This window comes from Mastigoproctus giganteus, chromosome 13, assembly GCF_048544385.1.
Source record: "Mastigoproctus giganteus isolate SK-2022 chromosome 13, ASM4854438v1, whole genome shotgun sequence".
NCBI lineage: Eukaryota > Metazoa > Arthropoda > Arachnida > Uropygi > Thelyphonidae > Mastigoproctus > Mastigoproctus giganteus.
Genome location: NC_143587.1, coordinates 106,637,331 through 106,653,683, shown reverse-complemented (window position 1 = coordinate 106,653,683; position 16,353 = coordinate 106,637,331). Strand labels below are relative to the sequence as shown.

Here is a 16,353-nt window from a genome sequence, read left to right as displayed (position 1 = left end):
CATGGAGGAAATGATCATGAGTGCAGTACTAGATCATTTAGTAAGAAATGATATCTGAATGAAACACAGTATCATTTTGTGTAAAGGGAAAAAAATGTTTAACTAACCAGGTTCTCGTTAAGCTCGTTGTTTGTTTTTAGGAGCATTAGCAACTAAAAACCTCAAATGGAATTAGCAACCTCAAATGGAATCAGCACCCAATCTAGGATGTTCAGTTCTAGTAGGTCCTTGAACCGAACTTGCATGTCTTCATAAATTTTTTTTAAATGATCAACATACACAACATAATCATCATCTTTTAAATCACTACTAACTGAAGCAAGGTGTGAAACTGGTAAAATGCATGGCGTGAGATATTAAGACTGTATAATTTGAGTTTTCTTAGGAATGCATTAATGGCTTCTTTGCTAGATATTAAATCACAATTATGTCCTTGCTGCAGCTTATTAAGAGAATTCAGTTTTTCAAACACATCTGAGAGGTAAAATATGTCTGTTTTCATGGCAACCAACTGTTCCTCTCTGGGATACAATACTGTCCCAAAGGACGACGAAGAAAATTGCCTTTAGACAACCATCACACCTCTGTACGCAGTACAAGACAGTCAAATCCTTCATTTTCATCACAAAATTTGCGAAAGAGACGATCTTGAAGAGCATTAGCCTTAATGAGGTTGACTGCTTTTATTACAAGTGTTAAGGCTTCATGAAGACGTCCACTCAATCTCTTTGCCACCAGATATTGGCGGTGAATCACACAATGTATGCAAAATACTTTTGGCAATGCATTTTTTAAATGAGTGATAAACCCTCTGTACCTACCGACCATGGAAGGAGCGCCATCAGTAGCACAAGCCATTAAATTTTCGAGTGGAATATTTTTTTCTCTAAAATAAGACTGGACTTCCTTAAATATTGTTTCACCTTTAGTATCTGTTTTGAGAAATCTTGCAAAAAGCATTTCCTCTCTGAGTTGATTATCATCCATACATCTTACATATGCCAATAAAAGTGCTTCATTGCCCATCAAAGTTGATTCATCGAGTTTCATTGCAAACTGTTTCACTCGTAATTGAGCAATAAGTTGATTTTCTACATCTTCAGACATTTCATCAATGTGTCTGGATATTGTGTTATTGCTCAAAGGAAGGTTATCGGTAATTTTACGTGCATTTTTGTTTAACATTGTTGAAATTACAACTGATATCGAAGGCAAGATGACAGTTTCACCAATGCTATGTGGCTTTCCAGATTTTGCTATTATTTTGCTGATTTCATATGATGCTAATAAATCACTATCTTTATTGCTTGCTTGTTTACTAAAAATCTGATCCAATTTGCTTCTTCCTTAAAAATTGTCTCATAGTTTTCAGAAATACTCCACTGATTTATTTTTCTTTTCGCTGTGCCTTGTCTCCAAATGGTGGTGAAGCTTACTTGGCTTCATGCATTCATTAGACAGCACAGTCACACATATAAGACACATTGGTTTTGTGATATTCTCTGGTGATTCAATAAAACCATACGACAGATATTCAGTCAAATATTGTCTTGTTTTCTTCTTTGCACGAGCCATGGGTAATCTGAAAACAATAATAATATTATTAACCTATAATATTTAATGTTGGAAATGCTTGTAGGACTAATGGAAATATAGTTCACTAGAACAATAACGTTCAGTAACACAAACAATAGATTACCACGACGATGCCGATTACTCACTATAGAATGAAATGACTGCCTCTGACTGATTGACTCTTTCTAGATTAGTCGGTGCTTAAATAATGTTTTCTTCTTCGAGAATTTTCTATGGAAAGAAATTTTTTTTTGCATCAACTAAAGAAGATTCCAGAAAATACGAGTATCTTCTAACTGTGAATTTCTGGACTTTTCTATGACATTAGTTTATTATTATTATTATTTTTATTTAACAAATTATTTTATTTATAATATTTTATCATGAACCCCTTAGCTCATATTATGGACCCCCTCAAAGCTTCTATGGACCCCCGGTTGGGAAACACTGGATTAGAGTAACCCCATTATAAATCTCTTAATCCCTTATAACATTGATTGATTATACCTGTGCCCTTGACTTACTACCAAGTCATTTCTCTGTTGGTTCAGAACTAATTCCTCTCTAGTTAATTTCAGACCAAAGGCTAATTTCATACCACCTTCTGACTTTAATCCTTCCTGTACAAGTAGTCAGGATGAAGCTGGAGATGGAGCCAGAAGGGGCCCTTTGTGAAAACATCACTCTGTACCATGTACCATTTCTTGGCTCCCACTCCCTCTCTCTCAACTGGTTTTCCATTTATTCAGTAGCTCTATTTCCTAACAATAAATGTGATGGAATCCATATCATTTTAGTTAAGTGTATTCTATGTTAAAAAACTTTAGTACCATATATTGTAATATTTGTACTCCATTACCAAAAATGCACCATTTTGTTAGTTAATATTTCATAATTTTAAAAAAGTTACCATTACCCTAAATTAATTGTATTTCTGCTATAATGGAAATTTGGATTAAAATGTTAACTTGAATTTCAAAAATTATATAAATAACTACCACTTTTGTTGTGATCTCCTTCACCTACACAGTCCCACTTGGTCTGAAGACAGATTTCAGTTAGACTCCCAGAGCATCACTTGCTAACCATCTAGTGTAGATACTGAGCTGGTACTTTATAAGTTTCAATAAAACCCATGTTGTTTCCCATTTAATGTGGCAAAAGTATCCTTAATTATATATAACATATTTAGTTTATCTCATAGATAGAAACCAAAAAGGGTTTTAGGGCTAAAAGCTCAGACTACGGAAAATTCACTAATCGAACAAGTTAGTGCATAGCATTATTTTTGTTATATCTCACATTGTGAATGCCTTCACAATGAGTTGCCTGATATTGCACTACCTCGAATAAGCAATGCTTCACCAGTAGAGAAGACTAATGTTACTTATTCTCGGCTGATACCAGCACCCAGATGGCTACATTTCAAAGCCTTTTGGCCTCTCATCGGTGGGCGGGTACCCTGGTGTTACAATAAGTGACAATCCACTTATGAAGTATAACTCCACAATACGAGAGATGCCAGATGGTGTGGAACAGTATAGACAAAAAAGGGTTTTTAGGCTAAAAGCCTCAGACTACAGAAAATTCACTAATCGAACAATTTAGTGCATAGCATCATGTTAGTTCGTAGTAAATCACTGAAGTAGATCAAATGTCATTGTTTTTGTTCTATCTCATATTGTGGAGTTAACTAGGTTGTCATTTATTGTAAACACCAGGGTACCAACCCACCCACTGATGAGAGGCCAAAAAGCTTGAAATGGTGCCATCTGGGTGGTAGTAGTCACCAAGAATAAGCAATGTTAGTCTTCTCCACTAGTGAAGTATCACTAGTGCAATATCAGGGCAACTCATTGTGAAGGCATTCACAATATGAGATATAACAAAAACAACGGCATTTCATCTACTTCGGTGATTTACTATGAACTAACATGATGCTATGCACTAACTTGTTCGAGACAGAAACCAACTAATGTCATTTCCAACCATATTAGAAAATAAATGAACTAAATTAAAGCACAAAAAGCTGTACCCATTCTACAGAGCTTTGTATATATACAACTCTATCACTTGTTATTTACCACCTAAGGCTTTATAGAAAAACATGGTACACTAACATTCCTCCCACAGCACATTGCAATGCAGTATTCCATTTCAAATTTTCACAGGATGTATTCACAAAAAGTAGGGAGTACACCAGTCCTAATCAAATTGCACCCAATTTTTAGACAAGTAGGGTTTTAAAATATTTTCACTTAATTTTTTTATACTTATATGCATCCACTTCATCTATTCTTTTTTTGCTCTAAGTTTGTATAACTATTATAAAGAGAAACTTTATATCTCATTTCTCAATGACTAACCTTCATTGTCAATATCTGGAGGAACCATTTCTCCTACCAGAAGTCGCTCTGTACTTCCATCATCAACCCCCTTTCCAAGCCATCTTCCGCATGGAAATCTAATAAAAATAAATAACTTAATTTTAAAAATCATATACACACAAATATATCTGACTGCAGAATAATTTGCTCTCTGGAATACTATAATCTCGAAAAAAACACAAAAGATGAAACTGCTAGAGTTAGAGTCAAACTATCAAATGTTACATGTTATATAAAAAAACTCCCATAATAATGAAAACTTCCATTTTGCAAGGTATTTATTTGGTCCTGATGAGATACTATACGTTTATTTATTTGTTATTTTTTTTGTTAGTGCATCAGCTTCTGTGGCCATAATGCACCTCCCAAAGTTTTTGCATTTTACTCTGATCCAAGCCCGAGGCGGGATTCGAACCCGCTACCTTTAGGTTGCCAGACAGGCACTTTACCCAATACATTTATTATGGCATTCCACCTCTTAATAGCAAAACTTCTTTATCAAATCTCTCATGCATTACACTTTACTCCACTCTTCATCCTTTCTTCTTTTTTCACTTGCTTAGGTGGAAAAAGCAACTACCATACAGGTAGACTGAAATGAGGATGTCCAGAACATAATGCCCACCATGACCAAGTTAGCCACCACTGCAAATAGACATTTACAGACACAATACTGATGCTCAAAGCCATAATTCCTTTAGAACACACACACACACACACACACACACACACACACACACACACACACACACACACACACACACACACACACACACACACACACACAGGATAACTTTTCCCAGCTTCCAATTTCTGGTTACAAAAGTTCACAAAGAGTGGGAATCTGTCAACTCTTAAAACTGTAGGTAAAAAACAGCACATGCTGATAATGATGCAAGAAACTCGAATACTAATTTACAAACATTAATAGCAGGATGTGATCCACAGTGTATTTTTATGCTGAGGAAACTGGAATTTTCATCAAGTACAAACAATGTTTAGCAATAAAAAAAAAAGAGGGCACCTGTCATGCATGGGAAAAAAATGCAGCAAAGAAAGGTTAACAGTCCCTTGCAGTAGTAGCGATATTTCTGAAAAGTCACCACTTTCACCAATTAGCAAATTTGCTAAACCAAGATGCATTAAAAATGCAAATTTGCTTTACCCATATAAAAATTCAAGCTGCTTGGATAACATGATCACTGTTCAGAAACTAGCTGAGCAGCAAGTGTACACAAAAATGGGAACCAAAAAGTCTGCCTCATAATACCAAGGGGCTACACCAACAAGAAATGTGGATGACACCATCACTAACTGTTCAGAAACCAGCCGAGCAGTACATATACATAAAAATAGGGAACAGAACAAAAAAAAAATTTTTTTTTTCTAGAATGGAATCTGCCTCTTAATACTGAGAAGCTACTCGGAATAAATTTTAAGGTGGTTTTCTCTCCTCTAAACTCTACTAGTAAGTCGCAGGCGATTTCTCAGATAAAACAGATTTATAAGAGACAGTGTGACCAATATTTCCCAAAGGGGGGGGAATCCAACAGCTCTTTTGTTGTCAAGCTTAAAACAGGACTAGAAACTGTACAAAGGATAAAATGAAACTCACAAAAATAATTTAAAAAGGTAGAATCTGAAGATGACAGTGAAGCAGCTCCTGACTCTCTAAAATATTGAAACATTATTAGCCATATGGTGCAAGGAAGCCAAGGCTTTTGCTGCACCAGCCAAAAATAGGGCTTTTGCTGTCAAGGCAACTTCGTTGCACAATGCTTTTTTGGAACTGCTAAGTGAAATTTAATTTATTGCTTGAAAATTATTGCGTTTCTCTGATTAAGTTGGTGAATTTGTTTAACACTTGACTTTTGAAGTTGTTTAAAAACCAAAGTCAATGTGTTGTAGCAATATCAATATAAGAATATTAAAATTCCATCACCAGTGTTATAGCATTGATATAGGCACTACTTTAGCATTAGTAGAGGCATACGATGCAAGAAAGCAAGCTTATGCAACATCAGCCAAAAAAAAAAAAATCTCCCATTTCACCCCTCCATTTATTCCAAACGCCTGTCCAGCTCAGCCTTAAATTTATTTAGACTATTAGCTTCTGCAACAAAAGATGGAAGCCTGTTCCACCAATCAACTACCCGCTGGCTAAAGGTAAATTTCTGCACTTCTATTCTACAGCTATATTTCCTCAATTTGAAACTGTGCCTCCTCAGGTTCTTAGTCTGAGCAAGAATCCCATCAGCATTCAACTTGCTCAACCCATTCAAGGCATCCAAGAAAAAACTTGGAGGTTTTTCTATGTAGTTTTGTTTTAGCAGTGTAATAAGTATTTTTTGTTAGGCTTATAAACTATGAATTTACAGTTAGTGGTGAGCTATAGTGTCCATTGTTATTATTACTTATTATTTATTTATTTTTTTGAAAATTTGTGAGCCCATTGTTGAAATGATCATTTATTTTACAAACGAATTCCCGAATTCAATTATTGAGTATTCAGAGCCAGAACTATAGTGGGGTGAGAAGGGGCTCCATTCCCAACATTTTAATGGCACAATCGACCAGTTATGTGTTTTAAAATTGCTTCATTTTTGATTCAATTACAGTCAGATCTCTGTTTAACGAACTTCTTTATAGCAAATTTTTTTGAATTCCCTTTGGTAATTACATTTAAAATAGTTTCTGTAGAGTAGATTATGAGAGACTTAATTTTGTATGCATTGTTCCACCTCTGGCTTTTAGGCAGTTAGAAAGTGCAAATGTTAGTGGTGCCTATAAAACCTATGCAGCCACCTATCCCACCTACCGAGAAGTTACACTAGTCAATATGCTTTCCACAACCATTCAGAAGATTAAGGCATATTCCCGACATGGATATTGCCTCTGGTCAACCTGTGTTGTGGTTCCCCTTTATTCCAGAAAGCAAGTCATCTGTTTTTCGGATCCATATGCCTTGCAGTAAATTTCTTGTCTAAGTTCAGTTGAACACATTAGCTGAATATCTGAGTGATTCCGACAGTATTCAAAGAACCAATGACAGTAGTGACATTGAGGGGGGGGGGGGGCCCAATTAGGGCAATTAAGATATTAAATAAATTTTCGAAGGTGAAATTTTGGCAGATTTTGAAACTGCACCAAGGCCTTCACTGTGAAGAAAATGTTCCAAAATATAATGGCATACAGGCAATAATTTAAAAAAAAAAAAAAAAAAAACTGTTGCATTATATCATCAATCTCCAAAAAACCAGCACAATTTGAGGATGATTGCTAAAGAACTTGAAGTGAAAATTAAAAAGGTCAGGCATGTGTACAGGCAACAATGGGCAGCTTGTAGCTTTTGGACAGCAATTGGGGTGTGGAGGAATTATATACCCACTTTGTGTAAACATTTTGAATCAGAAGTTAAATATTCGGGATTATTAAACTGACTTTTAAGTCTGGAATTTCTTAACAATTTAGCACTAATGATCGTATCCTGCAAGAGCTCTCTTAACTTTCAGAAGCTTTACAAAGTCACAGCATCACTACAGCAAAAGCAGTTAAGTTAATTATTCAAAATATCAATGCAATTGCTGATTTGAAAAATTCTGAAGGAAATTAAGAAGCTAAAATTGAGAGCATGTTGAGGTCAAAAGAATTTGAAGGAATCAAAATCGAAAGTAAGAACGCATTCAAAAAATTACCTTGTGACAAGTTATTAAACTGCATTGTTTTATCCTTAAAGGATCAGTTATTAATACAACAGAGTAATTTTGAATTAAATAAAGAAAATAATAATATCATTAACAATGAACAATTGAAAGAAATTTTAAACATATGCTACATGATATCATGGAATATGGAAAAACTTTTGTTTCCATGGCAAGAAGCATGAGCCATAGCATGAAAAATAATGATTTTAGATATTTTGTCGGACAGTTTATCTTTAAAATCGAGTGAAATTCCCTTTTCAATTAAAAAAGTCAGAAATATCCTTCACACCATCGCAATTAGCAGTGCTGAAACTGAGCGAACTTTCAGCATAATAAATAATATTGCAACAATAAAAAGAACATCTTTGACAATTAAACGTGTTGCAGATATATGATGACCATACATCTAAATGAAAAACCATTGCTTCAATTTGATCCAGATTGTTATGTCAAATCTTTCCTCAGCTATTGAGCTGAGGAAGTAAATTCTATATGGCAATTTTTAGAATAAATTTTTCTTGAATATTTGTGTAATAATTTTTTTCATGTAATCTGTGATTTTTGTGTACCTCTTCTAGAACAGTTTTTTTTTTAATGTAATATTTGTTTTATATTGTAGAATGTTTTGTGATAGTTTTTATGTTATTTGTGATATGGGAAACATTTCATGTTATTTTTTATTCGCAATATTAAAATTTCATCAAGAAAAAAAAATGTATCCATTATATTTCCCTAGTTGTAAAAAACAAAGAAGAATAAAAAAGCGGCACGGTGCCGCGCATGCGTGGGAGATGGTTTTATGTGAAACATCCTTCATGTTGCTTTTGGTTATTTTGATTTGTATATATTGATTACGAAATAAAAGATGTTTTGTATTGTAAATATTTTATTGATCATTCACAAATTTGCATAATTTCTGAAAGACAAGATACAAAGAATTTATGATAACAAAAGTAACAGACTATACTCGTAGCTGCAATGTACCTAAATGTCTCTGGAAAACAGCATTGATTGCGGTACCTGATCTTGTAGTTAAAACGACATACACAGCTGTTGGGGAACCTAACAATGGAATATAACAAAAATGCGAGACGCAAAAAAGCAATTGTTGACAAATATTTGTATTGTTGCAGTCATGTGACAAATACTTCTATTGTTACAATCATACTTACTGCAGGAAGTATATTTGTGAAGTCATACTATTCAAAAATTCTAAAAGGTTAGAACTCGAGGTATCGTACCGGTCACGAAAAATGTGTCCCACACTCTAATCACACTATTAGTGAATGCTCAACACAGACTAGTGGTGTGAGTGTGGGAAGCGTCTCTGGAAGATGCTGCCACTTCCACGACCGATCAGATTTACTCGAATAGGTATCCCCCCCCAAGGATGTTTAAAATGTAGGCAAAACTGCGAGCCTATTGTTAAAATATTCACAGCTCACCACTGTTTATAGCAATATAAATATGATTGGTGTATTGTTTATAAATTAAATTTAGACTAAAATCATGCCTGCCTCAGACTAGAGCAGCAAAGCAAAGGGCTCAAAGTAGTAAGAATGCTTTGGTTAGGGGAAACTTCCAAGGGCAATTCTCCTATGAATCAGCATTGCTGCTCTGTGTTTTACTTGTGATCTCTCTCTCTCTCTCTCTACAAAGCTAAAGATAGCTTTGCAAAGATAGCACACTATACAGCCATAGGGGATGCCTTTGTGCAAGTTTGCTCCAAGGAAAAGGAAAATTCAGCATTATGATGGGATTATAAGAGGTCTTGAAGAAAAGAGTTGATGCCCACAAAGGATTAAAAGAGAGGGACCCATCAAGCACTACGCAATCCAACCCAATACCTGAGCCTGTACTCCAGTGTCAGAATCAGACTTCCATATCAGAGATTCTTGGTGCCACAGAAAGTAACTATAAATAAATCTTTATTGTGAAGTACAGAATTACATACAACACAATATCCCATCATGGCGATGAGCATCTGGGGTTCACATGTAGGAGCTTGAGGAAAACAGAATACAAAATTCAGCATACAAATACAAAAACAGAATACAAATACAGAAAACCTAGGTGACTCAGTGGCAAGTTTGAAGATCCAGCTTCAGCAGGACTGCAGTGATAACAGATTTGAACCTGGGGGTGGGAAATGGGAGCATCACAATCCTATTTTAGTAGATCAGGGATCAAGGGCAATGAAGGCCTTGATAAAGTTGTATCTGTCCTCCTTGTTATTTATTTATTAAGCTGTCAAAGTCAGCATCCACACAGTTCAGGGCAACAAGCATCTGCTTGGGAAGGAATCTGTCAGTGAGTGCAAGCCTATTGTGGTGAGCCATGGGTGTGGGTGATGATCTTAGGCTTGGCTGTGGGATGCTCAAAGAGCAGGCATTCCAAATATTAGGAGATGATATCTGGCCTGTGAAGAATAACCTGTTTTCCATGATCAGGGACTTCGCCCTTGGGATTTCGCGTGCTTATATCATCAAGGTGGTTGTGGTAGTGGGAAGCAGGCGAAATTTGGTATTGGCCATCTTCAATAACCAGTATTCAGCGATGTACACCCACTTAAGGTTTGTAGGTGTGGCTGAGACCCATATTTCTGCACTACAGAGAATGGCAGGGTAAATCGTAGGGATGATGAATCTTTTAACAATGAGGGATGTCAAACTTGTAGCACCTGCTGCTTAGAGATCCAGTAAGACGAGAAAATGTGATACTGATTTTATCAATCTAGTTGACAAAGGACATCTTTTGGTCAAATAAAATGCCAAGGTCTGTGTGTGAGGGCACATTTGGTATTGGTACCCCTCCAAGTGAGACTAAGTAGTGTTGGCACTGATTTAAGGGAAAATATAACCTGAGCACACTTCTGTGGGTTGATTTCAAAGTTTAAGCTTGCCAGGTACAATTCAAGATCCTTAAGTTGCAAATTGATCGTTGCTGAGCTGAACAGGGTTGATGCCAGGGTTAAATTGCATCAGCATAGCATAAGAGACCATTCACAGAGGCAATAATGGGTACAATAATAGCCAAGAACAGGACAACAAACAGGACCCCCCTTGCAGTACTCCAGCAGCAATGTCACAGGATAGGGTGTGTTGTTTCCGATGGAGAATAAGTATTCTGTGACAGAGCAGAGATTCGAGGAAGCATAGCACATCACCTCAAATATGAAATTTCTTTTTAAGTAGGAGCAAGACAGGGAATGACATGGCATCAAAGGCTGCACTTACGTCAAGATACATAGTTGCAAGCTTGGTTCTTTGTTCGAATGCTAAGAGGATGCATTCGCATTCTGTGGTGGCTACCAAGTTAGTTATTGATGGTGTAGTTGATTTCAGGTGGTTTCGTCTGGAGGATTTGGTGAGTAATTGTGGATAGTAAGGCCTTTTCAAGAGTTTTTAACAAACTGGAGGTGGCTGAAATGGGTCTAAACTGGCTGATATGTGTGAAAAATTGATTTTTAGGGATTGGATCCACTCCGCACTTATTCCATTGGGGTGGAAAATAATTCTCAGCAAGGCATCTGTTGTAGATCGAGAGAACGGGGGTCTATGATAAATGTGCTCAAACATCTGATCATAAATTGCAGAATTCTATCATACAGGCCATCAATGATGATGGCCTATATGATAGAGTGGTGGTGGTTGTGGGAAGGGAACTGATGGCAGTGGTGGTTGCAGGAAGGGAACTGATGGCCTGTATAAGCTGCTGTTTCATAATCTGGATAGTTGCTAGGACATCTGAAGGGTTTTTGTAGTCATGCTGGAGAGTTGTAGATGGGACTGTTGTAGTTGTGCTTCAGAACCTGGCAATGTATTTGATCCATTCTTGAGGATCAAGCATTTTACTGGATTTACCACGAAGAGCAGCATAGAATGGCTTTCCTTTTCTCAGAGTGCAGTATAAGTTTTCTTGGATTGCAGCAGCTTTTTTTCAATTAAAGTAGGCCCTGGCATGGGAAAAGGCAATTCTGTCTCAAATGTCATTTGTAAGCTTCCATTTATTATCTAGTACTTGTTCCTTTTTGAAGCTGTTATTGAGGTCGAGAGTGCAGCACGATCTGGAGTGGGGAGTCGCCGTTACTCGTTTCGGGGCAGCATAGCCGGTGATGGATTTGATCCAGTTGGACATAAGTGTCACTGCGAGGCTGAGGTTGCAGTCAGTGAAGACATCCCAGGGAATGCAGGACGCTGCTTCCACACAGAGTTGAGGTTTAAGGTATTTTGTGCTGTAACGTATTTAACTATTTTGTTTTCAGGAATGTTGAAGATGACATGATTGTTGGGTACCTCCAACAATCATGTCAAAACTATAGGATGGTGATCAGACTGAAAGAATACGATGGGATCATCATGAGCTGTGCATGTTGTTGAAGAAAAAGCGAGACCCAGTTGGTTCAATCCCCTGGTGGGATTCTCACTAACCTGTGTCATGTTGATAGATTTGAAGAACTCAGAAAGTCTGATAAAGAGGTGATGGCAGTTTGGAGACAGGTTAAAATTGCCACAAACAAGGTGACCAGCAGACAGAGATGGTTTAAGAGCTTGTTCCCCAGATCTTCAATAATTCAAACTGTTGGGGGAATATAAACAGAAGCAATATATATGTGGCTATGGTGGAAACGTAGCAAGACTATAATTGCCTCAAAAGCTTGAGTTATAGTAGAGGTTGAATGTTCATAGGAGAATAGAGATGTTATACAGTATGGCTACTGCTCTGCCTCTAGAGTGCTTCCTGGCAATAGCCAAGCAGACATCAGTGGAGAGAGAGAGAGAGAGAGAGAGAGAGAGAGAGAGAGAGAGAGAGAGAGAGAGAGAGAGAGAGAGAGAGAGAGAGAGAGAGAGAGAGAGCTGTTCTGCTGAATCTAGTTTGTTCCCAATGGATCTGATATTTTGGAAGTACACCCTAATAACAGGTGTTTGTCAAACTTCTGTCCTGACTGGAGGTGTCTTTAGCTGGCAAGCTGGAGAACAAATGGCACGATGAGAACCATTGCAAGAGGCAGCTGTGATACTCTTATCATGGCAGGGTGGAGCTTTAACTGTGGGACTTGGCAGAGCAGTGGGATGATCAAAAGAAGTCTGCCAAAATCGTTGGAAGTTGTTCAGGAAAGAGACGAGTCAGCTGTGGGTGTAGCGTTGCTGACTTGGTTTGGAGCACAATTGGGGGGAATGTAGGTGGTTCTTGTATCCTAGAAGGTTATAATAATGGTGCCGATAGGCCAGATAGATTCAGTTCCAATTAGATCAAACAGGTTGCGTGCACACTGAACCATGAAATATGCAGAGTGCAGGTTCATGGTGTGAAGTTGCTGCACCTTTAGTCTAAGGGTTTTGTTGATCATGTAGAACCTCAGCCACTTGATCTGGTGTGGTATTTGGGGCTAAATGAGATATAAAAAGCCCCCCTCCCCTAGGGGTCTGGACTTCTGTTGTCTGGGAGGCATGTGGCAAGGCTGCAGTTGATGTCTCAATCTCAGTCTCAGTCGACGTCTCAATCCGAAACATTTACATGAAGCTGGGCTCACTCTGAAGGTTCTATGTGTACTTTTGTCTGGTTGCACGCGATGGAATGGACTTCTAGAGGGCAGGACAAGTCACATCCATCAGAGAAATGTGGGGATCTGCCTGGGCTCGGAGTTCATGTTGGGTAGACTTGAGGACTAGGCAGGGTAGACCACGAAAAGGGCCTTAATGGGGAACACTGAAACATATAGTTTGGAAATGGTCTTCCTTGTAGGCAGGGAGGGGAAATTGCAGCATGGAAGAATCAACTGGTTCAAATATTGAATTTTCACCAGCACCGAATCCTAGACCTTGAGAAGGTGAGAAGTGCGAGTGAGTTCTATGACAGAAGATGAGCACTTGGAATTACGAGATATGCAAGAAGTTGGGTGTGAGGCTGGAAATAAAGATGCCTTTTGAGCTGTTGGCACAGAGGAAACACTCGCAGCAGTAGAGAATCTGTAATTGCATATAATAGAGTTGCTGTGTGCATTGCCACTGATCGTTGGTGATTAATATCAGTTGCCTTCTTCGGGTTCTTTTTGAGTGTGCATGAATGATGAGCTTTTGTGGGAGGGTTTTTTTTTTTTTTGGAAACTTGGCTAGAGCAAGGAGATAGTGCTTGAATATGTCCAGTGTTTGGCCATTCTTCAGGTTCGTTCCTACCTGGAGCTTCTGACAGAGGGCTAGGACTTATTTTTTAATACATTCTGAAGACTGAGACTGTAATGGCCTTTGGTAATTTTTATATAATTTAAGATTGTCTGAGTTCAGAAGGTTAGTGAGTTCACTTGAATTTGCTGGCTTACTCAGTCAATCTTATTGTAGATGTCAAGAAGTATAAATTTCATCTCCTTGTTTTCTTTGTACAGCGTTGTGATACTGTCCTGTAGCTCTGCCAGTTGTGCTTTTGTAATTTCATTTCCATAATCTATTTTCATTATATCCTCTGATGGGAGTTTTCTGAAGTTTAATAATTCATTTTCAAGCTGATTAATTCTAGACATCAACGGTTTGTTACGCTAAACAACTGCATTTGTGGTCCCTGAAATCAGTATAGCAGGTTCAGATGCCCCTGTTCTAGGAGGTCACCAGGTTTCACACTTATGTTGTCTGTTCTATGTTGCTATAACGATATAAATGCAGCAGTAAGTTGTGAGATTGCAATTTGAATTTAGTTAACAGAATCACTTAGCTCAATTAAGTGAAGTGTCATCAACAGTCCTCGAGTCATTTCTTGCTTGTTTGCAAAGCTCACACTTCCAAGGATTTTTAATTTTCTCTGCAAGTTTTTTCAAATCTGCATATGGACTACATGGCCCACAAAGATGAACGTTTTTACAAGAAATACAGATGAGGACATACTCAACTTGATTTTAACACCCTGTGCAAGACATAGCTCCACTCATGCATGCAGGAAACCGTACAAATTTGTGATCTGAAGGATACAGCAAGCACACTAAGTCACTGAAGGCACCGTGAGGGGTAAATGAACCCTGAGGCATAAATTCCAGCAACTGTACAGACAATCTTAGTGTCAGCAGCCAGTGCGAGCAGGGGAGTCCAGTACCATCATACTGTACAGGAAAGCAAAGGACAAACTGCCTTTATCAGTAGAAACAAAGCAAGCAAGCAAGCAATATGGAGAATTCAAAAATTAACTTAAATTGGATTAAGATCTGCTTTAATTACTTAGCCAGCCAGTGCACTATGCAATGAGGAGTCTGTGGTGACAAAATCACATTTTAACAGATTGTCTAAATAACCTGAAAACTGAGGAGCACAATACAAGCACAGTTGGTGAATTGACTGGCAGGGAAATGGAAAATATACTGCACAGAAAAAGACATGTGGAATAGAACCAGGGTATGTCTGCCAGGGGTTAAAGTTGTTGTAAAGCAGCTATCATGGTTTTAAAGGTAAAAGGTGATATTGTTGTACATGTTGGAAGTAATGATATTAAGAGTAGAAATCTCAGAATTTCAATATATCAAGTACAGAGCAATGTCCAGAAAATGTCATGCGTTAAGAAAAAAAATTGAAAGTGTCTGCATTTCTGCCCAAACAGGATAAGAGGGAGTACATGATGAGAGCTTTGTCAATCAATTTGGCCCTGAAGAGATTGTGCAAGGTTCGTGGGGTAGAATTTTTCTCAGCATGGTGTGTGCTCATTCACAGGAGAATTTTTGCAGGGATGGGATACACTTATATAGGAGTGCAAGAATATTTGTTGTTGCAATAAAGGAAGTGTTATGTGTCAGAAAACTGCTATCCTGGAGAAGGGAGAGGGTTACATCGACTAACAGATTTTTAGTAAACACAGGTATAGGCAAAAGTGATTTTCCCCTGCTTATATTGGAACGTGTAGAAGCCTGGAAAGTTAGGTGTAGGTGATTTCAACACCTGCAGGAAGTCATCAAGGAACAAGAAAATACATGGACTGTGTTAGGGAGGAGTAAAGACATTTGCATGTACATGAATGCCAGGAGCATAGTAAATAAATTCGATGCATTTCAAGAACTGGACAAATCATCAAATGCAGATGTTGTGGAGATAGCAGAGACATGGTATCACTCAGTAATATATTATATTGAAATGGAGGCTACTGATGCAAGAAACAAAGCTCATGTATTAATGATCTTGGTAAAACACCTCCCACCATTCCCAACACGCTCCATTCAATGCCTTCTGTGTTCTTCCGTCAAACGGATATCAGAAGGATTTTGATGAATCTTGATGCTAAGAAAGCTCCAGGTCCTGATGGTATTTCTCCACTTGTTCACCTTTATTCCAAAGGTGTTTTTCCTTCTGCTTGGAAATTTGCTCATATCCAGCAAGTTCCTAAAAAGGGTGACAAATCTCTCCCATCCAATTATCGTCCCATTGCAATTACTTCTACTCTTTCTAAAGTAATGGAGAAGTCAATTAACCGCCAACTCTTAAACTACCTAGAAACCTTCCGTCTGATCAACGATCGCCAGTATGGATTCCGTCAGTGTCAATCCACTGGTGATATATTCTGGCTTATGTTATCCATTTATGGACTAATTCAATGGAAAGGTTCGGTGAACCACAAGTAGTTGCTCTTGACATCTCAAAGGATTTTGATCGTGTTTGGCATAAAGGTCTTCTAAACAAGCTTCCATCTTATGGTTTGCCAACTGTTTTTAGTAATTG

At 37.7% G+C, this 16,353-nt stretch overlaps 1 protein-coding gene across 4 annotated transcripts in view; it reads right to left on the bottom strand.

The window, feature by feature from the left end:
• pns (DENN domain containing pinstripe) overlaps positions 1-16,353 on the bottom strand; it is a 371,641-nt gene that overhangs the window by 66,947 nt on the left and 288,341 nt on the right. For all 4 annotated transcript variants that reach the window (XM_090388148.1, XM_090388147.1, XM_090388145.1 and 1 more), the window contains exon 22: positions 3,942-4,039. In XM_090388148.1, the coding sequence (XP_090244274.1) occupies positions 3,942-4,039 (98 nt within the window). The remainder of the gene's footprint in view (positions 1-3,941; positions 4,040-16,353) is intronic.